The sequence below is a fragment of the Leucoraja erinacea genome, unplaced genomic scaffold (genome assembly GCF_028641065.1).
Source record: "Leucoraja erinacea ecotype New England unplaced genomic scaffold, Leri_hhj_1 Leri_1592S, whole genome shotgun sequence".
In the NCBI taxonomy this organism is placed as follows: Eukaryota; Metazoa; Chordata; class Chondrichthyes; order Rajiformes; family Rajidae; genus Leucoraja; species Leucoraja erinaceus.
The window spans coordinates 1-27,082 of record NW_026575883.1 but is presented as its reverse complement, the minus strand read 5'-3'; the positions used below and the strand labels follow the sequence as shown (position 1 = coordinate 27,082).

At 48.0% G+C, this 27,082-nt stretch overlaps 1 protein-coding gene across 1 annotated transcript; it reads left to right on the top strand.

The window, feature by feature from the left end:
* The first annotated feature begins 2,528 nt into the window (after window positions 1–2,528).
* Window positions 2,529–26,692, top strand: LOC129716003 (transmembrane protease serine 11D-like). The gene is made up of 8 exons (XM_055665881.1): window positions 2,529–2,664; window positions 4,107–4,237; window positions 5,792–5,859; window positions 10,406–10,584; window positions 12,401–12,439; window positions 21,836–21,910; window positions 24,608–24,682; window positions 26,425–26,692. Exons 1-8 carry the CDS (start codon window positions 2,562–2,564, stop codon window positions 26,589–26,591), a joined length of 837 nt encoding a protein of 278 aa, XP_055521856.1. The 5' UTR covers window positions 2,529–2,561; the 3' UTR covers window positions 26,592–26,692.
* Window positions 26,693–27,082: the final 390 nt, after the last annotated feature.

The window sequence follows — 27,082 nt, the reverse complement described above, 5'->3', positions numbered from 1 at the left end:
TATCCATTTAAAAATAAATTGGATAGGCAGATGGATGAGAAGGGAATGGAGGGTGATGGTGTGAGTGCAGGCAGGTGGGACTAAGGGGAACAAAAGTTGTTCGGCACAGACTTGTAGGGCCGAGATGGCCTGTTTCCATGCTGTAATTGTTATATGGTTATATGGTTATTAGGAGACAAAAACTGTACACAATACTCCAGGTGTGGTCACACCAAGACCCTGTACACTGCAGTAGAACCTCCCTGCTCCTATACTCAAATCCTTTTGCTATGAATGCTAACATACCATTCGCTTTCTTCACTGCCTGCTGCACACCCAGGACTCGTTGCATCTCCCCTTTTCCTAATCGACCACCATTTAGATAATAGTCTACTTTCCTGTTTTTGCCACCAAAGTGGATAATCTCACATTTATCCACATTAGACCACATCTGGCATGCATTTGCCCACTCACCCAGCCTATCCAAGTCACCATGCAGCCTCCTAGCATCCTCCTCACAGCTAACACTGCCCTTCCAGCTTTGTGTCATCTGCAGACTTGGAGATATTGCATTCAATTCCCTCGTCCAAATCATTAATATATATTGTAAATAGCTGGCGTCCCAGCACTAAGCCTTGCGGTACCCCACTAGTCACTGCCTGCCATTCTGAAAAGGACCCATTTACTCCTACCCTTTGCTTCCTGTCTGTCAGCTTCCAGTTCTCTATCCACATCAATACTGAACCCACAATACCGTGTGCTTTAAGTTTGTATACTAATCTCTTATGTGGGACCTTGTCGAAAGCCTTCTGAAAGTCCAGATATAACACATCCACTGGTTCTCCCTTATCCACTCTACTAGTTGCATCTTCGAAAGATTCTATAAGATTCGTCAGACATGATTTACCTTTTGTAAATCCATGCTGACTTTGTCCAATGATTTCACCACTTTCCAAATGTGCTGCTATCCCATCTTTAATAACTGACTCTAGCAGTTTCCCCACTACTGATGTTAGACTAACTGGTCTGTAATTCCTCGTTTTCTCTCTTCCTCCCATTTTAAAAAGTGGGGTTACATTAGCTACCTTCCAATCCTCAGGAACTACTCCAGAATCTAAAGAGTGTTGAAAAATAATTGCTAATGCATCCACTATTTCTGGGGCTACTTCCTTAAGTACTCTGGGATGCAGCCTATCTGGCCCTGGGGATTTATCGGCCTTTAATTCATTTTGGCCTTTAACACCACTTCCCGGCTAACCTGGATTTCACTCAGTTCCTCCATCTCAAATGACCCTGCTATTTCCGGCAGATTATTTATGACTTCCTTAGTGAAGACGAAACCAAAGTAGTTATTCAATTGGTCTGCCATGTCCTTGTTCCCCATGATCAATTCACCTGTTTCTGACTGCAAGGGACCTACATTAGTTTTAACTAATCTCTTTCTCTTCACATATCTATAAAAACTTTTGCAGTCAGTTTTTATGTTCCCTGCCTGTTTTCTTTCATAATCTATTTTCCCTTTCCTAATTAAGCCCTTTGTCCTCCGCTGCTGGTCTCTGAATTTCACCCTGGAGCCATGTCTCCGTGATCCCAACTATATCATAATCATAATCATGAATAGCTATCTGCACATTCAACTCATCCTCCTTATTACAAATGCTCCTTGCATTGAGACATAAAGCCTTCAGGCTTGTTTTTACAACGCTCTTACCCCTTATACTATTATGTTGAAAAGTTACCCTTTTTGATTTTTCCCTGGATGCGACCATCCTCGCATCTCGTCTGCCGCCACAGAAGCTCCTGTCCGCTCCTCGGACAATGGAGTCATCCACCACTAGGGCTCTGCCCGATGTCGGTCTCGCCGGTCGAGTCCCATCTCTAGGATTGGAGCCACCGACGTGTCCGCCACTCGGACTAGAAGCATCGTCTCCCCCGACAGTTCCCAAGAGGGCGTACATGTTTTCATTAGGCACAGCCACCTGGGTCTCCTGCACTCCACGGTTACCACCCCTTCTCTCAGTCACACACCTTCGTTCCTCCCGTATCCTCGGCGTGACAACCGCACTTTCGCATTATTTTTCTGTTATTCCACTTTCTCACTTTCCCCCGACACACTAGGGGCAATTTACAGAGGGACAATTAACCTACAAACCCGCACGTCTTTGGGATGTGGGAGGCAACCAGAGCACCCGGAGGAAACCCAAGCAGAAATGGGAGAAGGTGCAAACGCCACAAAGACAGCACCTGAGGTCAAGATCAAACCCTGGTCTCTGGCGCTGTGAGGCATCAGCTCTACCTGCTGCACCACCGTGCTGCCCAAGTGGGGATCCCCATGTGATTTCTCGCTGCATCCTGATCTCTGATTCTCGGCACTAATCTCTGGACCAAAAATGGACACAAAAAGCTGGAGAAATAGGTGACGGTTTGGGTCAAGACCTTTCTTCAGACGTTCTCTCTGGACCGTGACTGGAAAACTCTAGTGCAGAAAGTGTGTTAACATTGTCATTTGTTTTATTTCCTCAAACAGAAAGCAAACAGACTCATTTTGTTCTGTCTTCACAGAGCCGTTCCCGTTACTCACAATGAAAGTCTCCAAAAGCTTTGTGGCCACGGTTGTGATTATTTCCACACTGCTTGTTCTCACTGTAGTGGCAGTTATTCTTTTAGCCGTCTTTCTGACTAGAGGTAAGAACCAAGTCTATTCTTCACTCGTGAATCAAAGTGCCAGCTAACACCAGAACCTACAGCAAAACACAAAGTGTTGCAGTAACTCAGTGGGACAGGCAGTGTCTGTGGGGGGTAGACACAAAATGCTGAAGTAACTCAGTGGGACAGGCAGTGTCTGTTGAGAGAAGGTAGACTTTTCAGGGCGAGAACCTTCTTCAGACAAAGATGCTGCCTGTGCTAATGAGTTACTCCAGCATTTTGTTTACTTCACCAGTTTACTACTGTCCTGTGTACCGAGGCACAGTGAAAAGCTTTTGTTGCGTGCTATCCAGGCAGCGGAAAGACAATGCCTGAGTATTATCGAACAGTCCACAGTGTACAACTACAGGATAAAGGGGATAATGTTTCATGCAAGATCAAGTCCACTAAAGTTCGATTAAAGATAGTCTGAGGGTGTTCAATGAAGTAGATGGGAGGTCAGGCCCACTCTCATGTTGGTGATAAGATGATTCTGTTGCCTGATAACAGCTGGGAAGAAACTGTCCCTGAATCTGAATCAATGTTTTGTGCAGGATTTCAGCGTTTACAGTTCCTTTAGTCTCCAGCAACTACAATGTAGAGGAAACTGTAGATGAGTAAATGGACGGCAGGAATAGCCAATAAGATGGTCAACAAAGTGGTGGGTGGGGCTGTTGAAGGGAACAGAATATCTAATTCCCAGATTACAAATCTTTGCAACAATTCAGATCTGCAGTGTTGTCTGTGTGAATTAGCATCTTTTCTCTGGTTTCCTCTCACAACACAAAGGTGTGCAGGATGTTATGTGAAACAGGTGCTTGTTGCCTGTGTCGAGGTGGGTGGGAGACGGGAGAGAGAATAACACAGGAAAATAAGTGGGCCATTGAGATCGAGAGGCAGGAGAAGTTCAGTGTTGTAAAGAATAGTGGGGCAGCGATAGAGTTATTGCCTCACAACGGCAGAGACCCGGGTTCCATCCTGACTGGGTGCTGTCTGTACGGAGTTTGCACGCTCTCCTTGTGACTGAATGGGTTTTCTCCGGGTGCTCCGGTTTCCTCCCACACTCGTGCAGGTCTGAAGGTTAATTGTCCCTGGTGTGTAGGATAGTCCTGGAGTGATACAGTGTAGAAACAGGCCCTTCAGCCCAACTTGCCCACACTGGCCAACATGTCCCAGCTACACTGGTCCCACCTGCCTGCGCTTGGTCCATATCCCTCCAAACCTGTCCTATCAAACATGGTGTTAATGTGCGGGGATCGCTGGTCAGTGTGGGCTCTGTGGGCCGCAGGGCCTGTTTCCATGCTGTATCTCTGAACTCAATTGTACAAAATCCCTTGTATAAAGTTCAATTTCCTTATCAGCTTGGGTGACTTGCCGATGTAGAAATATGATGCTGAACACAATAGGACAACTACAATAGCTCTGTTTCTCATCTTTTGAAGATGCTGGTCCGCAAACATGGAAAAGTTACTACAGAGGAAATTTGAGAATATTGAATGTTCCCTACAACGAGAGCCTGGCATCGAGCAACTCCAAGGAGTTCTTTGAGATGGCCAATGACATTCAGACACAAGTAAGAAAGCTCAGCTTCGTCAGGTCAAGGATTTGCTTCTGAAAGATGATTATTTCAAACTTCCCTTGAACCTTGTACATCTCTTGGCCTCACCACCGACAGCCCCCTCCCCCCCTCTACACCCCGCCCCGCTGCACCTCCTCCCCCTCTACACCTCCTCCCCTATAACACCCTCTCTACACACCCTCCTCCTGCACTCCCCCTCCCCTACACCCCCCCCCCCCCCTCTACACCCCCCTCCCCTACACTGCCCCCTCCCCCTGCATTCCTCCCTCTCTACACCCCTTCCCCCTGCACAATCCCAACACTCCCCCCTCGGCACCCCCCCTTCCCCTGCACCCCCTCCCTCTACACCCCCCCCCCCCCTACACCCCCCTCCCCTACACCCCTTCCCCCTGTACCCCCTCCCGCTGCAACCCCGTCTCTCCTCACCTTCTGCACCCCCCCCACTCCCAAGAACCTGTTTCCCAGGGTTGAGGAGCCCAGCAGTAGAGGGCACAGCTAAAAGGTGAGAGGGGGAATGTTTAATGGAGGTGTGTGGGCCAAGTGTTTTACACAGAGTGGTGGGGGCTTGGAACGTGCTGCCAGGGGTGGTGGTGGTGGAGGGCAGATACAATAGTGGTGTAGGAGGCTTTTGGAGAGGCACATAAGCCATATCCCTCCTTACTCCGCATATCTGCATGCTTATATCCATGCCTATATCGTATCCACGCAAACCTTTTGCCCATCTTCACTGATCCCATCGGCCCAGACACGACCTCCCTCTTCCATTCCCAATGGTATTAACCCCCCCACTAACCTCCTTCCCTAATGTTCCCCTGTCCCCAACTCACTCACCCCCCCTCTCCCCCACTCTCCCCCACCCACACCCCACCCCCTCTCACCCCCTCTCTCCCCCCCCCCTCTCCCCCCCCCTCCCCCCCCCCCCTCTCCCCCCCCCCCTCTCCTCCTCCCTCCTCTCTCCCCTCCCCCCTCTCCCCCCTCCCACCCTCACACCTCCACCCCCCCTCACTCCTCCACCCCCCCCCTCACTCCTCTCCCCCTTCACTCCCCTGTGCCCCACCTGGCCTCCAACCTATATCTCCCCTCCACTCACCCCTCCCCTCCACTCACCCAACCACCCACACACTGGAGTGTGGGAGAAACTCACGCAGGTCACGGGGAGAACGTACATACTCCGTACAGACAGCACCCGTAGTCAGGATCGAGCCCGGGTCTCTGGCGCTGTGAGGCAGCAACTCTACCACTGTACCACTGTGCCGCCCTTAATGTAGAACAACCTTCAAAGACATTGAAAAGTTTGCGACTACATTGTCCAATCTTCATTGTATGATTCTTGACAGCATCAATGTCAGTGAATGTCCTGTCATCACTTTTTAAATCATTCATTAATACAGCTTGATGTCCCTGCATAAATGCTGTGGCTTTGAACTGTAAGTGTGTAATGAACATGAGAAAGAGGGATTACCCGGATGTGTAAAAGTTATTACTGTTGTGGAAACCGTCCCTTTGTACTTCACCATCTACAACTTTCTTCCATCCCATTGACTGCAGCTGAACTTGGTGTATTCAGAATCAGAATTGTCCAAGGAATTCAGTCGTGGACAAGTTGTAGAATTCAGGTACGTTCTTGACTTTTCACACCCAATGCTCGTTACGTTAAAGTTGTGAGATTTTCATAGAATCATGATATCATCTTTACAGCTTAATTTGTTCAGGTCACTGCCTGATCACAACGTATCTGGTTCTTCGACAGACAGGTGATGACAGCACAGAAACTGGCCCTTCAGCCCAACTTATCCATGCCGACCCATTAGCCTGAGTTTGGCCCATTTACCTTTCCCATCTGTGTACCTGTCCAAATACCCTTTAGACATTGTCATTGTATCTACCTCATAGCTTCCTCTGTCTCATCCCATATATAACCACCCTCTGCACGAAGAAATTGCCCCTCAGATCTCTTTCATATCTCTCACCACAAACTTATGCTTTCTGGTTTTAGACCCCCTGACTGGTGGAAAAAACTGTGACCATTCACCTTATCTAGTCTGTGGAATTCTCTGCCTCAGAGGGTTGTGGAGGCAGGTTCTCTGGATGCTTTCATAAGAGAGCTAGATAGGGTTCTTAAAAATAGCGGAGTCAGGGGAAATGGGGAGAAGGCAGGAACGGGGTACTGATTGGGGATGATCAGCCATGATCACATTGAATGGCGGTGCAGGCTCGAAGGACAAAATGGCTGCACCTATTGTGTATTGTCTATTGTCTATGACCCTCACGATTATAGTCACCCCTCAGTCTCGTACGTTCCAAAGACAAAAATCCCAGCCCTTTCAGACGCAGCCTATAATTCAAGCCCTCCTTATCCAGTAACATCCTTATCCAGTAATATCCTCAGCACCCTTTCCAGCTGAATGACATCCTCCCCCCAAACACAACATGTTCTCACCAACAATAGACACAAAATGCTGCAGTAACTCAACGGGACGGGCAGCATCTCTGGAGAGAAGGAATGGGTGACGTTTCGAGTCAAGACCCTTCTTCATTGAGTTACTCCAGCATTTTGTTTTTTTTTAACCAGTTTAAACCAGCATCTGCAGTTCTTTCCTACACATGTTCTCACCAACTACATGTAACATGATATCCCAACTCCTATATTGATGAAGAAAGACTCACTTCACAGCCCGATCGTCCCGGGCACCACTTGGAGGGAACTGTGTATCACCAGGTCTCTCTGCCTCACCTCACTCCCTTGGCCTCTGCCATTGGATATTCCCCTGCCCTGACTACACTGACCATATTGCACCAACCTACACTTGTCAGGGTTAAATTCCATCTGCCACTTGCAGTCATAGAGTGATACCTCGTGGAAACAGGCCCCTCATCCCAATTTGCCCACACCAACCAACATGCCCCATCTATACTAGTCCCACCTGTCTGTGTTTGGTCCATATCCCTCTAACCCTGTCCTATCCATGAACCTGTCCAAATGTTTCTTAAATGTTGTGATATTACATGTCTCAACTACCTGCTCCAGCAGCTTGTTCCCTTCACCCACCACCCACTTTGTTAAAGAGCTACCCCTCATGTTCCTGTTAAACTTTCCTCTCCTCACTATAGAAACATAGAAACATAGAAATTAGGTGCAGGAGTAGGCCATTCGGCCCTTCGAGCCTGCACCGCCATACAATATGATCATGGCTGATCATCTATCTCAGTATCCCGTACCTGCCTTCTCTCCATACCCTCTGATCCCCTTAGCCACAAGGGCCACATCTAACTCCCTCTTAAATATAGCCAATGAACTGGCCTCGACCACCCTCTGTGGCAGCGAGTTCCAGAGATTCACAACTCTCTGTGTGAAAAAAGTTCTTCTCATCTCATCCTATAAACCTATGGCCTCTGGTTCTTGATTCCCCAACTCTGGGCAAAAGATTCTGTCTGTCTACCCGATCTATTCCATGATCTTGTACATTTCGATCAGACTGCAACAGTGTAGGAGTCTGGTCCCTGGAGTGTGCGGGAGAATGGCGATGGGCATCTGGAAGTCAGGCATCATCCTCGTGATCAGAGGTGTTCTGCAAAGCAGACACTCCACCTGTATTGGATTGACCAGAGTAAAGTAAAACACATCACGGTCAACTAACTGGAAGTGAAACACGACCTCACCTGTAGTAAAATACTTGGCTGCCTTGATGGTGGGAGCGTTGGAGCTAGAAGTGTAGATGTTGCATCTCCTGCGGTTCCGGAAGTGGCGGCGCTGGGAACAGCTGCGGCTCGCCTGCAGTCCGTTTGTCTTTTACTTTTTTGTGTTGTTTTTTTTCGTTTTGTGTAGTTATGTTTTTGGTTTTTTAGGCTGTGTTTATGGGTGGGGAGGGGGGGTGGGGGGTGAAACGGGGGCTGCTGTCACTCCCTTCGGGGGGAATACGACCTTTTTGTCGTAACCCCCTTCTTTGCCTCCGTCTACGCTGAGGCCTAGCGGATCCGGCGACCTCAGGACTCTGGAGGCAGCTGACAGGACTCGTCCTGGGCTCGCTCCCGGCCCAGCCCGGGATGGAACGGTGCTCCCATGAGAGCGGCATGGTGAGGGGCTGGAGTGGCCCAGCCCGAGGGAGGAACGGCACTCCCGTCGGAGTGGCCCAGCCCGAGGGAGGAACGGCACTCCCGTCGGAGTGGCCCAGCCCGAGGGAGGAACGGCACTCCCGTCGGAGTGGCCCAGCCCGAGGGAGGAACGGCACTCCCGCTGGAGTGGCCCAGCCCGAGGGAGGAACGGCACTCCCGTCGGAGTGGTCCAGCCCAAGGGAGGAACGGCACTCCCGTCGGAGTGGCCCAGCCCGAGGGTGGAACGGCACTCACGTGAGGGCGATCCGGTCCGGCAGGGGGCTGGGACGGTGCTCCGGTGGCTGGGACGACGTTCTGGCGGCGGTGTCCAGAGTCCTGGGTTCAGCCGCGGGCCGGCGGCTGCGTGTGCTGGACTGGAGGTGCGGCGGCTTCGACCACCCCGGGCCGCAGTGTTTGAACCGGCCCGTTCTCGGGGTTCGGTGAGCTGCGGGACTGTTTATACCATCGCCCGGTGGGGAATCGCCTCAGCGCAGAGGGAGAAGAGGGAGAGACTGCAACCCTAAGATTTTTGCCTCCACCACAGTGAGGAGGTGTTTGGAGGACTCACTGTGGTGGATGTTAATTTGTGTTTATTGTTGTTATTATTGTATCATTGTATGTATGACTGCAGGCACAAAATTTCGTTCAGACCGTAAGGTCTGAATGACAATAAAGGAAATTCAATTCAATTCAATTGCCTGGGAAGGTGCCCAGGGAAGGGAAGAGATTGGTGGTGGAGATAGAAGAGGGGGATCGGTCACTTTGGAATTGTGAAAGGGAAGAGGATGGAAAGATATGTCCTGTGGGATCAAATCACAGATGGTGAAGCTAATGGAGGAAGCTGTGTCACAAGTTATATGAGTAGAATTAGGCCATTCGGCCCATCAAGTCTGCTCTGCTGTTCATTCATGCCTGCTGATCTCTGCCACCGAACCCCATATTCCTGCCTTCACCCCATAACCCTGGACACCCGTTCTAATTTGACCATCTCTGCCTTAAAAATATCCATTGATTTAGTCTCCACAGCGTCTATGGCAATGAATTCCACAGATTAACTACCCTCTGACTATAGAAGTTCCACCTCACCTCCTTTCTAAAAGACCACCCTATAATTCTATGAAATCTGGTCCTAGACTCTCCCACCAGTGGAAACATCTATCTATGACTTTCATTATTCCGTAAGTTTCAATGAGGTCCCACCTCAACCTTCTAAACTCCAGCGAGTACAGACCCAGTGCTGTCAAATGCTCGTCATATGTTAACCCACTCATTCCTGGGATCATTCTTGCAAACAAAAGTCATAGAGTGATACAGCGTGGAAACAGGCCCTTCGGACCAACACTGGCCAAAATGCCCCATCTACACCAGTCCCACCTGCCCACATTTGCCCCCATATTCCTATCCATGTATCTGTCCAAATGTTAATTAAACATTGTGATAGTACTTGCCTCAACTACTGTCTCCGGCACCTCGTTCCATACACCCACCAACCTCTGTGTGAAAAAAGTTGTCCTTCAGGTTCCGATTCATCTCCCCCCCCTCACCCTCAGGGAGGTGATGCTGCCAATTGAGCTGCTCCATGACTCTAAAAGATGCATTGAGCACCTGAGTTATAGGTAGAGGTTGGGGCAACCTAGGACATTATTCCTTGGAGTGCAGAAGGCTCTTACAGAGAGGTGTATAAGTTCATAAGGGCATACATAAATAGTAAATGCAGTCTTTTTTCCCCAAAGAGGGGAATCAGAACCAGAGGACAATAGATAATAGATGCATGAGTAGGCCATTTGGCCCTTCAAGCCAGCACCGACATTCAATGTGATCATGGTTTAAGGTGAGATGGGCACGATTTAATTGGAACCTGAGGGGTAACGTTTTCACAGAGGGTTGTGGGTGTATGGAACGAGCTGCTGGAGAAGGTAGTTGAGGCAGGCACTAGGGCAATGTGTAAAATAATCTTGGACAGTTGTGCAAGGGCAATGATTGTGAGTGGAGCAGGGAAAGGGATGAGCCAGACGTGGAGCGTGTGAGGAACTATAGGATGTGACATCACTTTGCTACTTTCTCCGACAGCTTTGGGAGCTTGAACGTTGAGCTGGTCCTGGAGTTCGGGGGCAACGGCAGCATCCCAGCCTCACTGATGGATGCAGTGAAGTCGGCAATCCAGCAAAGCCTGACGCAAGTGAACATGTCCACCCAGACCGGCTCACTCAACCACTTGCTCATCGACATCAACTCCATCCAGTTCACCGGTACGCTGTACAATAATGGTCCCCAGCTCAGTGCTACTGGTTACAGCATCCAGAGTTTAGCAACACCTGCAGATGGGACAAACCAGGCTGGTGGGACTAGTGTAGTTGGGGCTTGTTTGTCAGCTGGAGGTGAAGAGCTGGAGGTGAGAAAAGACCAGGACCAATCTGGGCCGGCGACAAATGACTTCAGGCAGGGCAGTGCCTGGTAGGTCCATTGTTGTCCAGGGAAGGTGTGATATCAAGAGAAACAATGTGCAGAAGTGTGGAACTGGTAAAACAACGAGGGTGGAGGAAGGGAGCAAGAGGGGAGGGGAACATGAGATTAAGTTGTGTATAATCACTGAATTTATACCATTGGGCGAAATATGAGGTGTTGTGAACTATAAATATAGGTTGGTGTAACAATGGTTCAATGATTTAGTGGAGTTTGATTGGTCACACATGCAACTGTACAGGGGAATTCCTGTTGCATTTATTACACATGTGGGTGCCGATAGTATTGGTTCCATTATTCAAAATCCGATCGGTCCGCTAGCTCGATGTCCTGGAGCAGTTCCCATGAACCGACGTCCCTCCCCTCCCCTCCCCTCCCCTCCCCTCCCCTCCCCTCCCCTCCCCTCCCCTCCCCCCCCTCCCCCCCCCCTCCCCTCCCCTCCCCTCCCCTCCCCTCCCCCCCCCCCCCCCCCCCCCCCCCCCTTCCCCCCCCCCTCCCCCTCCCCTCCCCCCCTCCCCCCCCCCCGTTTCCCTCCCCCGCCCCCTCCCCTCCCTCCCGGGTTAGGTTCAGCCAACCCTTCCCCCCCTTCCCCCTTTCTCATACCTTAAGTCAGCCTGTGGTGAATGTGTGGAATTCCTTGCCACATACAGCTGTGAAGGCCAAGTCATTGAGTATTTCTAATGTGGCGTTTGATAGGTTATTGATTAGTGCGGGTGTCAGGGGTTATGGGGAGAAGGCAGAAGAATGGGGTTGAGAGGGAGAGATAGATCAGCCATGATTGAATGGAGGAGTTGACCTGATGGGCTGACTTGCCATGATTGGATGGTGAAGTAGACTTGATGGGCTGACTGGCCAAATTCTGCTCCTATGTCTTGTGGTCGTAACAGATTTCACAATGTACATTGTTTTGTCTTCTCCACATCGCCTGCAGCCTCAGTTTCCATCTCTTCTATGTCTCATGACCCTATGAAGGTTGCTGCTGATGAGAATGCCTGGCAACTTGAAGCCATCGACCATCTCTTCATTCAGCACCTGTGTTGATGAGGACAGGTTGAGTTCACCTCCCACACCCTCTCCTCACTTCGTTCGGTCAATAACCAATTCTTTAGCTTTGCTGACGTTAGGGTCTAGGTGGGTGTTCTGACACTTGACACACCACAAGGTCAAGGTTCAATTCCCTGTATTTTGTCTCATCGTTGTTGTTGACCCCATGGTATCATCGGCAAACTTAACGTGTAGTTGGTGCTGCATTTGGCCACAGAGTCGTGGGCACCCAGGGCATGGAACAGGTACTGAACACACAACCCTATCGGGGTAACAGTGTGGAGGGGCAGGGTGGAGAAAATGTTGTGACCAATTCTAACTGACTGAGGTCTGTAGGTCAGGAGCTTCAAGAGGCAATCCCCACGGTGCAGGAGTTTAGAGAAGAGCTGATTGGTAATCTAGATGGGGTGAAAGCAGAGACTGCTGCAGTACATTTAGAGTAAGTATCTCAGCATAGGTGACAATGACAAATCTAGTATTGCCATTCAGCAGCTGCCAATGTCCATATTGTTGTCCTGCCTCAACAACATTGACCTTTTTCGTCTTCATTCATTTCAGAAATCAGCAAGTCACAAGCAGAGTCTCTTTTGAAAAAAGGTAAGTCATTTATCTGGAACATTTTAATGTTGATTAGTTTCTATCTATTTGTTTTCAGTTTTGAGCAGTGCAACACAGGGGTAAGCCTCCTCTGCCTGCAGGTGATCCATATCCCTCCATTCCCTGCGTTTCCGTGTGTCTATCCAAACACTACTATGGTAGCTGCCTCCACCACCACCCCTGGCAGCGTTCCAGACACCCACCACCCTCTGTAAAACCTAGAACATAGAACAGTACATCACAGGAATATGCCCCACATGTCTGTGCTGACCATGATGTTGACCAATTCTTATATGCCTGCAGATAATCCATCTCTCACCAGTCCCTGCATATCCAGTTACTTACTGGAAGGTCTTATACACCACTACCGTATCTGCCTCCACCACCACCCTCAGCTGTGTGTTCCACGCACCCATCACCCTCTGTGTGAAATACCTGGCCTGAACATGGTTAGGGAAGGTTCTGATGGATATGGGTCAAACACAAGTAGGTGCGACGGCATGGGCAGGTTTGGTCAGAATGGCCAGTTCCAGAGTTGTATGACTCTATGACTCCGTGTCTTTGGAATGCTGCCCCGCACCTTCAAGCTCTGCCCTCTACAATATCTGCCCTCTATGATCTGACTGCCAACCCTATCTATCATTTCTTCCTCTCTGTAATGTATCTGCTTCTGTCAGCCCCCCCCCCCCCCCCCCCCTCAACCTCCAGCAATCCACAGGAAACAATTCAAATCTGTCCAACCTCTCCCTTTAGCTAATGCCCTCTAATCCAGGCCTCATTCTGGTAAATCTCTTCTGCCACCTCACCAAAGCCTTCACATCCTTCCTGTAATGGGGCGACCAGAACTGCACGCAATACTCCAAATGTGGCCCGACCAATGTCCTATAGAGTTGCATTATGACAATCTTATTAAACTCCATGTGGCCAACATCCACCACCCTACCCTCAACCTTCACATCTTCAAATAATTAAGCAATGACTGCTGTGGACAAAACCATGCTGCCTAGTGTGGTTCTCTCAATGACCTATTCTCATCCAAATGGGAGTAAATCTCACCCAAACAATCCTCACCAATCGTCTCCCTACCTCTGACGTGAGGCTCGCCCGTCTGCAGTCCCTGCATTCTCTCTACTTCCCTTCTTAAACAAAGGAACATTAGCTACTCTCCAGTGCTCTGGGACCTTGTCTGTGGCTGCAGAAGATGCAAAGATCTTCATCTGGACCCACAATCTCATCCCTGTCGTCCTCAATAACATGAGACAGATCCCATCAGGTCCTAGGGATTTATCCACCTTCAGGCTCTTCAAGATCCCCAGTGCCTCCTCCATCTTCATCTCACAGTGCCCTTACATATTAGTGATCTCCACACTGACCTCACTGTTCTCCTTGGTGAAAACAGATGCACAGTACTAGTTTAGTATCTCGCCCACAACCCTTATGGTGAGATGTTGTGCATTGACCAGTAATCCCCGCACATTTACACTATCCTACACACTAGGGACAATTTTACATCCATACATTTATACCAAGTCAATTAACCTACAAACCTGTGAAGTGTGGGAGGAAACCGAAAATCCCATAACAAATCCACGCAGGTCAGGGGGAGAATGTACAAACTCCGTACTGAACAGCATCTGTAGTCAGGATCGAACCGGGTCTTTGACGCTGTGAGGCAGCAACTCTACCACTGCACCATCGTGCCACCATTTCTTGTTGATTCAACTGCGTTCCATTTTAACCATTGGATCCATTAAATGCAGTAAATAGCCACTAGAGGGCAGTGGTGGACGTTGTTAGCTCATTGAGTAACTGGAATAGTGAGAGTGGATGTGGAGAAGATGTCTCCACTAGTGGGAGAGTCTGGGACCTGAGGTCACCGCCCCAGAATAAAACTATGTGGGTTTAGGAACGAGATGAGGAGGAATTTCTTTTGTCAGAGGTGGTGAATCTGTGGAATTCTTTGCCACAGAAGGCTGTGGAGGCCAAGTCAATGGATATATTTCAGACAGGGATAGATAGATTCTTGATTAGTACGGGTGTCAGGGATTATGGGGAGAAGGCAGGGTAATGGGGTTGAGAGGGAAAGATAGATCAGCCATGATTAAATGACAGAGTGGACTTAATGGGCCGAATGGCCTAATTCTGCTCGTATAACATGAACTTTAAAGCATCCCACTGACAAAACCATAATCTTGCTTAAGTTAGTGGACAGTAGAAATATTCTTCTATTCACAGCTGCCTAGAATGAAATGGTAGATGAGTGGTTTTATGAAAATGAATTAATGTGCCCATGGCTAATTGTGAATATATGTCAATAGACAATAGGTGCAGGCGTAGGTGCTGCACCTTCGAGCCAGCACCGCCATTAAATGTGATCATGGCTGATCATCCACAATCATTGCCCCATTCCTGCCTTCTCCCCATATCCCCTGACTCCGCTATCTTTAAGTGCCCTATCTAGCTCTCTCTTGAAAGCATCCAGGGAACCCGCCTCCACCATCCTCTAAGGCAGAGAATTCCACAGACTCACCACTCTCTGTGAGAAAAAGTGTTTTCTCGTCTCTGTTCTAAATTACATCCCTTATTCTTAAACTGTGGTCCCTGTTTCTGGATGCCCCCAACATCGGGAACATGTTTCCTTTCTCTAGCGTGTCCAAGCCCTTAACAATCTTATATGTTTCAATGAGATCTCCTCTCATCCTTCTAAACTCCAGAGTGTACAAGCCCAGCTGCTTCATTCTCTCAGCCAATGACAGTCCCGCCATCCCGGGAATTAACCTTGTAAACCTACGCTGCACACCCTCAATAGCAAGAATGTCCTTCTTCAAATTAGGGGACCAAAACTGCACACAATACTCCAGGTGTGGTCTCACTAGGGCTCTGTACAACTGCAGAAGGACCTCTTTGTTCCTATATTCGATTTTGCTTGTTATAAAGACCAACATGCCATTCCCTTTCATCACTGCCTGCTGTACCTGCATGCTTACTTTCATAGACTGATGTACAAGGACCCCAGATCCCATTGTACTTCCCCTTTTCCCAACTTGACGCCATTTAGATAGGCGCCATTTGCAACCAAAGTGGATAATCTCACATTTAACAGCATTTTACTTCGGAGTCACGTGAGTGACTACGTGAAGAACCCACCCAGTGCGCAGGCGCGGCATTACGCCAGCAGCGCAACAGCGGCGGCAGCTGGAGCCAGGCTCTCCAGCTGCAGGATAAAGACAAGACCTCAGGTAAGTGAGTCTTTTGTATTGCAGAGAAGTCGCTAGCATGGCTACCCGCAAGCGACAAACTAAACGGACTGCCTGCCCAACTCCCCCCGAGGAAGGGTCGACATCTGGGCGGCAGCCACTGGCGGCAGAGGAGCATTTTCAGCGCTCCCGTACACCCGACCCCGAGCCGCTCCCTGTGCTGCCGACTTCAACACCTCGCACAGGGAGGAAATCCACCCGTAAAACGGACCGGCCGGTGGTCTCTGACTCGTCGGAGGATCGGGAACATTCTCCACCGGCTAAACGGGGAGACAGCCGCTTAAGCTGCATGAGGCAGCTCCTCGAACAAATGTTCGAGCAGGAGATGCAGGCAAGGCATCTCCAGGGAGGACGGGCTGAGGCCTCCTCCAAACCGTCACCTTACCCCTCTGCTCCCTCCTTGTTTGAGGTCAGCAAGGGAGGCCAGGACTGGGCTGGCTTATCGCAGGGGCAGGCGGACGACTGCACAAGTATGCCAGGGGAGCAGGAGGAAGAAGAGCTGCTGGGTGTGGTCAACAGATATGCGGCGCCCCCGAGGGCCGGGAGAATGCTGACCCCAAAAATGGCGGCAAGCATAAACCGGCTATCCAACAAGCCTCTCCAGGAGAAAGTACTCCAGGAGGCTCTCGAGACGTACACGGCACCCGAGAACTGTGAGGCGCTGCGGGTCAAGACCGTCAATGGCCAGATATGGAGCCAGCTAGGCCAACACATCAGGAGCCAAGAGCTGAAGATGCAGCGCATCCTGAAGCTCCATACCGCAGCCATCACCGCCTTTGCTCGGTCCGCAGAGCACACGGACCTCACTACACCCCAACAGGATGTCCTAGCTCTGATGTGTAACACCCACTTTGAGATGAACAACTTAAGGCGGGAAAACATCAGGCCTGCCCTCAACCCCAAATATGCGGGGCTTTGCAAAGCTCCTGCGCCAGAGAAAGAGGCACTGCTATTTGGGGCTGACCTGGGGAAAAGGCTGAAAGAACTTGAAGAGGCAGCCAAACCAGTAGGCCTCATGAGGGCAGGACCAGCGCCGAGCAGGGCGAAGACACCCAGTTGGCAGCACCCCTCGGCATCCACCAGCAGATACCGGACTGGTGAAAGCCTGGCGACCGCTCCTCACTACCCCCACAGCTCTTTTTTAGAGAGGGGCCCAGAGCGGAGCCGTGGGAAGATACGCCGCCCCGTGACAGCACCAACAAGAACGCCCTCGAGCCAAACCCACCAACGGAGACGCTCCCAAAAATGAACATGGAGGTAGGTGGGTCTGGTTCCTGTCAACATACAAAAACCAAGGGTGTTTTACTAACAGGAGGGCGTTTACGGTTCTTTAAACATGTTTGGTGTACTATCACTAACAACAAATACATACTCAACAGTATTAGTGGATACAAAATTGAATTTAAAACAGGCATAATACCGCCGGTTCAGCATATACCCCAAAGGGTATTCCTTCCCACTGAACTAGAGAAGGAGGAAGGACAGGCTGAACTAGATAGGCTCATGTCTAAAGGAGTCATTGAAAGGACCAGACATGAGCCATTGGAATTTGTATCAAATATATTTATTAAAACCAAAAAAGATGGTGGATGTCGCATCATCATTGATCTAACATCACTAAATCAATCTGTTGAGTATCAACATTTCAAAATGGAGACATTTGTCACTGCCAGACAACTGATCTCCAAGGGATACTTCATGGCAAGCATAGACATCAAAGATGCTTACTATTTAGTACCCATTCACAAGGATCATTTTAGATACCTGAAATTTATCTGGATGGGGCAACAATGGCAATATAGAGCACTGCCCAATGGGTTAACGACAGCTCCCAGATTATTTACCAAAATTCTTAAAGTAGCCATGAAAATATTAAGAGAACAAAAATACCTAGTCATGGCTTATCTGGACGACATTCTCATAATGGGGAGAACCAAGGAACTAGCTGTCGCAGCAGTTTCAGCTACTAAACAACTCCTTGAAACGTTGGGATTTGTTCTACACCCAGATAAATCGAAATTGAAGCCGTCAACTAACATGGACTATCTAGGCTTCACCATCGATTCTACCCACATGACTGTTACTCTGCCAAGGGATAAAAAGGTTGCATTAGCGCAAGCATGCAACAATTTAATCGCAAATACACAACCAAGGATCCGGCATGTTGCCAGAGTCATTGGAAGTATTGTAGCAGCATTTCCAGCTGCACAATATGGACCCTTGCATTACCAAAATTTACAAAGAGCAAGGACACATGCACTACACCAAAGTAGGGGGCATTATGACCGAACAATGTATTTACCCACTGAGGCCATATCAGAACTTCAGTGGTGGTCAGAAAATATTTGGCACAGTTACAGTCCCATTGTCATCACCAATCCTAACATAGTCATCACGACGGATGCCAGTGCTTTAGGCTGGGGAGCTACTAACTCTATATCCAGCACAGGTGGCAGATGGACTAATTCCGAGACATCGCTACTACACTCACTAGGCATAAATTATTTGGAAATGCTGGCCGCCTTTTATGGGCTAAAAGCATATTCATCCAATATGCAGCACGTGCATGTTAGGTTAATGATTGACAACACAACGGTGGTGGCCTACATCAAGCACATGGGTGGCATAAAATCAGTATCATGCGACAAATTGGCTAATATAATCTGGCAATGGTGTGTCGAGAGACATATTTGGCTATCAGCTGCCTATCTACCAGGTAAGCTAAACACAGTGGCAGACACCAGGTCACGAAAATTCAATGATAACATCGAATGGATGTTAGATCCAAAAATATTTGCAAAAATTACTAAGCAATATGGAACGCCAGATATAGATTTGTTCGCGTCTAGATTGAATCACCAGTTACCCATGTATGTGGCTTGGGAACCAGACCCAGAGGCAGCAGCGGTAGATGCCTTCACGCTGGATTGGGGAAATTTCTTCTTCTATGCTTTCCCTCCCTTCTGCCTCATCAGCCGGGTACTCCAGAAAATACAGTCAGACTCTGCTTCAGGTATTTTGGTCGTACCCGACTGGCCTACCCAACCATGGTTCCCAGTCTTTCACGACATGGTGGTTGAGTCACCTATGGTCTTTAACAGTCACCCACAGCTATTGACTCACCCAGTATCCGGCATAAGTCATCCATGCCATAAAAATTTAAAACTCCTGGTTTGTAGGTTTTAACCAGGCCTTACCAGGAACTGGGTTTATCAGAGAGAACAATCACCACCATGTCGGCATCCCTGCGAGACTCAACCAAGAAGCAGTACCTGACATATATCAAGAAATGGGAGCAGTACTGCTTGGATGCAGGGACGTCGTATAAGACAGCCACAATCACGGACGTGTTGGAGTTCCTGGCCCATTTACACCATGACCAGAAGATGAGCTACAGTGCCGTCAATGCAGCACGAAGTGCCCTGTCCGCTTATCTCATGCCAACAGGACACCATAGCATCGGGTCCCACCCGCTAGTCATAAAACTCCTCAAGGGGATTTACAATAACAAACCCCCTACACCCAGGTATACCCATGTATGGGATATAAGTGTCGTGCTATCACACCTCAGAGGATGGCCACCGGTGGGATCCCTCAGTCTAGAGCAATCCACACTCAAGACCCTCATGCTAATGGCGCTCGTCTCTGCACAAAGGGTCCAGTCACTACATCAACTACGACTGGACAACATGGTAACTACCCCAGACTGCATCACATTCACTATGCCGGGGTTAGTTAAACAAAGCAGGCCAGGTATGTCCAACTCGCCATTAATCTTCCGGGCCTACCCTCCAGAACCTAGGCTCTGTGTAGTGACCCATTTATACAACTATGTAGACACTTAGAGGGAGTGAAAAAGCCTTATGGGTCAGCCACAAGAAGCCTTTTGGACGGGTAACCAGCCAAACTATATCCAGGTGGTTAAAACAGGTCCTGAAAGCTGCAGGGATTAACACTGATGTTTTTAAATCCCATTCTATTAGGGCAGCATCTACGTCAGCTGCGGAACGGATGGATGTTCCCATAGACCACATCCTAAGCACAGCAGGATGGTCAAGGGAATCGACGTTCCGGATATTCTATCATAAACCGCTGATGCAGAAAGACTTGTTTGCAGAGAAAATTTTAGAAACTGCAAACTTATAATTTTAAGCCCAAGGGAGCTATTTTTGTTATTGTTTAATAAACATTTTTGTTTTCAAAAAACAAACAGATTCGTTGGTCTTTAGATACCACTTCCTCCCTCGATAACTTCGGCAGCGAGTGATATAGCTGTTACACGGTTTGAAATCACAGATCTTTGAAGTCTTCACGTAGTCACTCACGTGACTCCGAAGTAAAATAGTGAGATTAAACGAGTACTTACCAGTGCGAAGTTTGATCTGTATTTTATGAGGAGTTACGATGAGGGATTACGTGCCCTCCGCTCCCACCCTCAGTATATGGATCAAACTCGAGCTGATGTCTCTTTAATCTTTACTATCTTTACTTCAAATATTGTGTCTACCTGTGATTCCACACCGCTGCTTGGAAGTATGCCGCGCCTGCGCACTGGGTGGGTTCTTCACGTAATCCCTCATCGTAACTCCTCATAAAATACAGATCAAACTTCGCACTGGTAAGTACTCGTTTAATCTCACTATTAAATTTCATCTGCCATGCATCTGCCCACTCCTCCAACCTGTCCAAGTCACCCTGCATTCTCGTAGCATCCTCCTCACAGTTCACACTGCCACCCAGCTTTGTGTCATCTGCAAACTTGCCAATGTTACTTTGAATCCCTTCATCCAAATCATTGATATATATTGTAAATAGCTGCGGTCCCAGTACCGAGCCTTGCGGTACTCCACTAGTCACTGCCTGCCATTCTGAAAGGGACCCGTTAATCCCTACTCTTTGTTTTCTGTCTGCCAACCACTTCTCTATCTGAAGAATGGTTTTGGCCCGAAACTTTTCCTATTTCCTTCGCTCCATAAGATGCTGCTGCACCCGCTGAGTTTCTCCAGCATTTTTGTGTACCTGGGATTTTCCAGCATCTGCAGTTCCTTCTTAAACACTTCTCTATCCATGTCAGCCCTCTATCCCCAATACCATGTGCCCTAATTTTGCCCACTAATCTCCTATGTGGGACCTTATCAAATGCTTTCTGAAAGTCCAGGTACACTACATCCACTGGCTTTCCCTTGTCCATTTTCCTAGTTACATCTTCAAAGTTGCATCTGTCAGGTACAACTTGGTGGGCATAGCTTTAAGGTGAGAGGGGCAAAGTTTGAAGCAGATGTGCGGGGTAAGTGTTTTACACAGAGGGTGGTGGGTGCCTGGGACACGCTGCCAGGGGTGGTGGTGGAGGCAGATATAATTGTGGTGTTTAAGAGGTTTTTGGACAGGCACATTGATAGGCACATGGATATGTATGGAATGGAGGGATATGGATCATGTGCAGGAAGATAAGAGTTGGTCTTGACTGTGTTTGGCACAGACATTGTGGGTTGAATGGCCTGTTCTTCTTCTGTGCTGTTCTATGGAACTGCAGAAAGGATGGATGGGGAATAGCCTTGGGAGGCCAGATTAGCTTAATGCTGAGAAGCAACATCACTGGGCTTCAGCCATGACCAACACATTTGTTGATTATCATGGTCTGGGTTGTGCTATTTGGGTGGTACAGTGGTGCTACAGGTAGAACTGTTGTCTCTCAGTTCTACAGAGCCAGATTCGATCCTGACCTCGGGTGCTGTCTATGTGGAGTTTGCACGTTCTCCATGTGTTCACGTGAGTTTCCTCCAGTTGCGCCGGTTTCCTCCCACATCCCAAAGACATGCGGGTTTGTAGGTTAATTGGCCCTCTGTAAATTGGGATAACATAGAACTAGTGTGAACCGGTGATTGATGGTCAGCAGGGACTGGATGGGCCGACGGGTCTGTTTCCGTGCTGTATCTCTAAACTGATCTAAACTAAACTGAAAGATGGTAAAAATAGATTCAGCAGTAACTTACAAAAGCGCATTGGATGTGTACATGAAAGGGAAGCGTGTGCAGAGTGGCTGGAGGTGTGTAACAAAGAGGATTGGTTTCCACATGCGTGTACAAGCTGTGTACAACTTCCATCTCTCTGACGCCTGCTCCTTGCATCCTTTGTTCAGTTTCTCTGGATGGTTCTGCGGCACCAGATTCCACCGTTGCAACCAGCACGGACGTCCCAACACAACCCACCTCAGGTAAGATTCATCTTCTGCCCACTGGAAACCAGCTTCGAAACGTCAAAATAACGTACTTGTACAGCAGAAATCCTCAGTATAAAATGAATGATACAGGTGTGTAATTCCTGCTCTTACAGCAAGATGGGCATTCAGGTGAAGGCAACTTTGAGGAACTATTCTGACACAGTAAATATGTCAGCCAGTTTGTACACAGCATCTTCCCACAACTGCAACAAGATATTAATCATTGATTTTTGGTGAGGTTGGTTGTGAGGTAATTAGTGGGACAGGGGATTGGAAGAATTTTCTTCCTTTTTTTCAAAACAGTCCAATAAAACCATGTGCATCTTTAACACATTGATCTTGTCACATTGTCTGACTGTTTCCTGATTCTACATTACGACCCACTGGTGTCACAACATACAAGACTGTTGCCAACATTAACATCTCCACTGGAACCACAACAGGTGAGACTTACAGTGTTGTGTTCAGGTATGGTCAACATGTTATAGGAATGATGTAGTCAAGCAGGAAAAGGAACAGAGAAGATTTACGAGGATGTGGCCTGGACTCGAGAGCCTGAGCTACAGGGAGACGTTGGGCAGGCTAGGACTCTATTCCTTGCAGTGGATAAGGAGTGATTTTATAGAGGTGTATAAGATCAAGAGTGGATTAGACAGAGTAACTGCACAGTCGTTTATCCAGAGTAGGGGAATCTCGAACCAAAGGACTTAGTTTTAAGGTGAGGGGGGTGGGGTGGGGGGATTTAATAGGAACCAGAGGGGCAACTGTTTTACACAAAGGCTGGTGGGTGTATATATGAGGAAGTAGTTGGGGCATTTAAAAAAACATTTGGACAGGTACATGGACAGGACAGGTTTAGATGGATATGGACCTAACACAAGCCGGTGGGACAGGTGTATATGGGGTATGTTGGTCGGCATGGACATGTTGGGTTGAAGGGCCTGTTTTCACATTGACAATTCTGTGCCTCTGTGAATTTCAATGTTCAAAACGTTTTGTCGTTTTAAAGCTCTCAGTCCGAGTTGTTCTAAAATTGATTATTCAGATTTTGTGACATATGTGTGAAAATTTAAAAGTAAGGAAAGAAAAATGCAATGTCTGATGTGATGTTTGATCTGGAGTAACCGTGGTGGATGGTAAAGAGTTCTCATCAACCTGATGTTGCTAACGCACGACCTGTAATATTGGCTCATATGGTTTTGGGTCCAATGAGGGTTGACATTGAATACATTGCTGTGGAGACCACAACAGGTTACTCATGAAACACGTGGTCCTGAGTGGTCATTTGTCCCTTCACCATGGTCATTGAATCACCTGGGGGCATTCAAAGACCCCACCCCACCCCTCCCCCACACTTCCCCCCCCCCCCCCCCCCACCACACTCCACCCCACCCTCCCCACCCCTGGAATGTTGGAGAAAGTAAGGAACTGCCTGATGATGCCAGGTGTAGCTACAGTTTGAAGAGGAATGACTGCCTCCGACCATCCACCTCATTGGAGACCAGCAGACTATCTTTATGGACTATACTGGACTTTATACTAAACGTTATTCCCTTTATCCTGTATCTGTACACTGTGGACAGCTTGATTGTAATCATGTATAGTCTTACCGCTGACTGAATGGCACACAATATAAAAGCTTTTCACTGTACCTCGGTACACTTAACGTAACAAAACTTAACAAAAGTAACCTTGTTCAGCAGAGCCAGACCTTGTTATTGAAAAGGTAAATGATACACAGCTACTGGGAACGAGTAGGATTGTGGAATTCAACAGATTATTACTTTGAAGAGCTGCAGGGACAGGAGATTCCATCATTTAACGTGGGTTACATTAAGTCATAGAGACATACAGTGTGGAAACAGGCCCTTCGGCCCAACTTGTCCATGCCAATAAACATGCCCCACCTATATTAGTTTGAGTTTGAGTTTAGTTTATTGTCACGTGTACCGAGGAACAATGAAAAGTTTTTGTTGAGTGCTGACCAGTCAGTGGAAAGACAACACATGATTACAGTTTAGCCATCCACAGTGTACAGATACATGATAAAAAGGAATAACGTCAATAACGTTTAGTGCAAGATAAAGTCCAGTAAAGATGGTCCAAGGGTCTCCAATGAGGTCGATATTGTAGTTCTGTAGTAGATTGCTCTCTAAATGGTGAGGGGATGATTCAGTTGCTTGATAACAGCCAGGAAGAAACTGCCCCTGAATCTGGAGGTGTGTGTTTTCACACTTCTGTACCTTTTGCCTGATGGGAGAGGGGAGATGAGGGAGTGGCCAGGGTGCGACTGGTCCTTGATTATCCTGTGGGCCTTGCAGAGGCCTCACCTGCCAGTTTTTTTCCCACATCCCTTTAAACCTTTCCCCTCCACGAACCTGTTCAAATGCTTTCAAGATTATTTTGTTGCATCCTTCCTGATGGAAAATTAAAATGATGATCGATGGTCAGCATGGACTGGATGGGCCAAAGTGTCTGTTTCCGTGCTGTATCTCTAAACTGAACTAAACTGTAGATGGTAAAAATAGATTCAGCAGTAACTTACAAAAGGGCATTGGATGTGTACATGAAAGGGAAGCGTGTGCAGAGTGGGTGGAGGTGTGTAACAAAGAGGATTGGTTTCCACATGCGTGTACAAGCTGTGTACAACTTCCATCTCTCTGACGCCTGCTCCTTGCATCCTTTGTTCAGTTTCTCTGGATGGTTCTGCGGCACCAGATTCCACCGTTGCAACCAGCACGGACGTCCCAACACAACCCACCTCAGGTAAGATTCATCTTCTGCCCACTGGAAACCAGCTTCGAAACGTCAAAATAACGTACTTGTACAGCAGAAATCCTCAGTATAAAATGAATGATACAGGTGTGTAATTCCTGCTCTTACAGCAAGATGGGCATTCAGGTGAAGGCAACTTTGAGGAACTATTCTGACACAGTAAATATGTCAGCCAGTTTGTACACAGCATCTTCCCACAACTGCAACAAGATATTAATCATTGATTTTTGGTGAGGTTGGTTGTGAGGTAATTAGTGGGACAGGGGATTGGAAGAATTTTCTTCCTTTTCTTCAAAACAGTCCAATAAAACCATGTGCATCTTTAACACATTGATCTTGTCACATTGTCTGACTGTTTCCTGATTCTACATTACGACCCACTGGTGTCACAACATACAAGACTGTTGCCAACATTAACATCTCCACTGGAACCACAACAGGTGAGACTTACAGTGTTGTGTTCAGGTATGGTCAACATGTTATAGGAATGATGTAGTCAAGCAGGAAAAGGAACAGAGAAGATTTACGAGGATGTGGCCTGGACTCGAGAGCCTGAGCTACAGGGAGACGTTGGGCAGGCTAGGACTCTATTCCTTGCAGTGGATGAGGAGTGATTTTATAGAGGTGTATAAGATCAAGAGTGGATTAGACAGAGTAACTGCACAGTCGTTTATCCAGAGTAGGGGAATCTCGAACCAAAGGACTTAGTTTTAAGGTGAGGGGGGGGGGGGGGGGGGAGATTTAATAGGAACCAGAGGGGCAACTGTTTTACGCAAAAGTCTGGTGGATGTATATATGAGGAGGTAGTTGGGGCATTTATAAAACATTTGGACAGGTACATGGATAGGGCAGGTTTAGATGGATATGGACCTAACACAAACCGGTGGGACAGGTGTATATGGGGAATGTTGGTCGGCATGGACATGTTGGGCTGAAGGGCCTGTTTTCACATTGACAATTCTGTGCCTCTGTGAATTTCAATGTTCATAACGTTTTGTCGTTTTAAAGCTCTCAGTCCGAGTTGTTCTAAAATTGATTATTTATTCAGATTTGTGACATTTGTGTGAATATTTAAAAGTAAGGAAAGAAAAATGCAATGTCTGGTGTGATGTTTGATCTGGAGTAACCGTGGTGGATGGTAAAGAGTTCTCATCAACCTGATGTTGCTAACGCACGACCTGTAATATTGGCTCATATGGTTTTGGGTCCAATGAGGGTTGAGATTGAATACATTGCTGTGGAGACCACAACAGGTTACTCATGAAACACGTGGTCCTGAGTGGTCATTTGTCCTTTCACCATGGTCATTGAATCACCTGGGGCATTCAAAGACCCCACCCCACTCCATCCCTCCCACCCCACTATGATAGTGGTGTTTTAGAGATAGATAGGCACATGGACTAGAGTGATGTGGATCATGTCCAGGCAGAGTTCATCTTGGCATCATGTTTGGCACAAACATTGTGGGCCGAATGGCCTGTTCCTGTTACTGCTCTAACTTCTATGGTCGATGGCTGAGGCTGATACAATAACAACATGTAAAACACATTCAGACAGATACATGGATAAGAAAGGTTTAGATGGATATGGGCCAATGACGGGCAAATGGGACTAGTGTAGATGGAACAGCTTGGTCGGCATGAACGAGTTGGGCCGAAGGGCCTGTATCTGTGCTGTAAGACTAATGCTCTTGTTTTGGAATGAATATACATGACCATGACTATATTTTGCAGGCTGTGGTAATAAAACTACAACTACCAGTAGGATTGTTGGTGGGACCAACGCAGAAAATGGCGAGTGGCCGTGGCAGGTTAGCCTGCAGATCGGGAGTCACGTTTGCGGCGCCTCCATCATCTCCGACCGATGGCTCATCTCTGCCGCCCACTGCTTTGAAAGGTAATTTCACTCATGTCTTCCTTCAGATCTCCATTCACAGCACCAGCGCAAAACCCCCAACTTGGTGTGGGTCACACTTTGGGCGCTAGAGATTTTCATGGAAGTTTACTCGTACCGAGACATGGCTAGAGGGCCAGGGCTGGGAACTGCATATAGACAGGTGGGCAGAGGGGGTGGGGTAGCTCTGATGGTGAGGAATGGAATTCAGTCCCATGCGAGGAGTGACATTGAGACAGGAGAGGTGGAGTCAGTATGGATAGAACTGAGGAATTGTAAGGGTAAAAAGACCCTAATGGGACTTATCTAAGGCCCCCAAACAGTAGCCTGGACATAGGGTGCCAAGAAGTTGAATCAGGAGTTAAAAAATTGGCAGTTGTATAGGTAATGCTACAGAACTGTTATGGGAGGGGGTTTCACATGGCAGGTAAACTGGAGGAAAGCTAGGTTGGTACTGGACTCCAAGGAAAGGGAGTTTGTGGAGTGCCTGGTGATGGA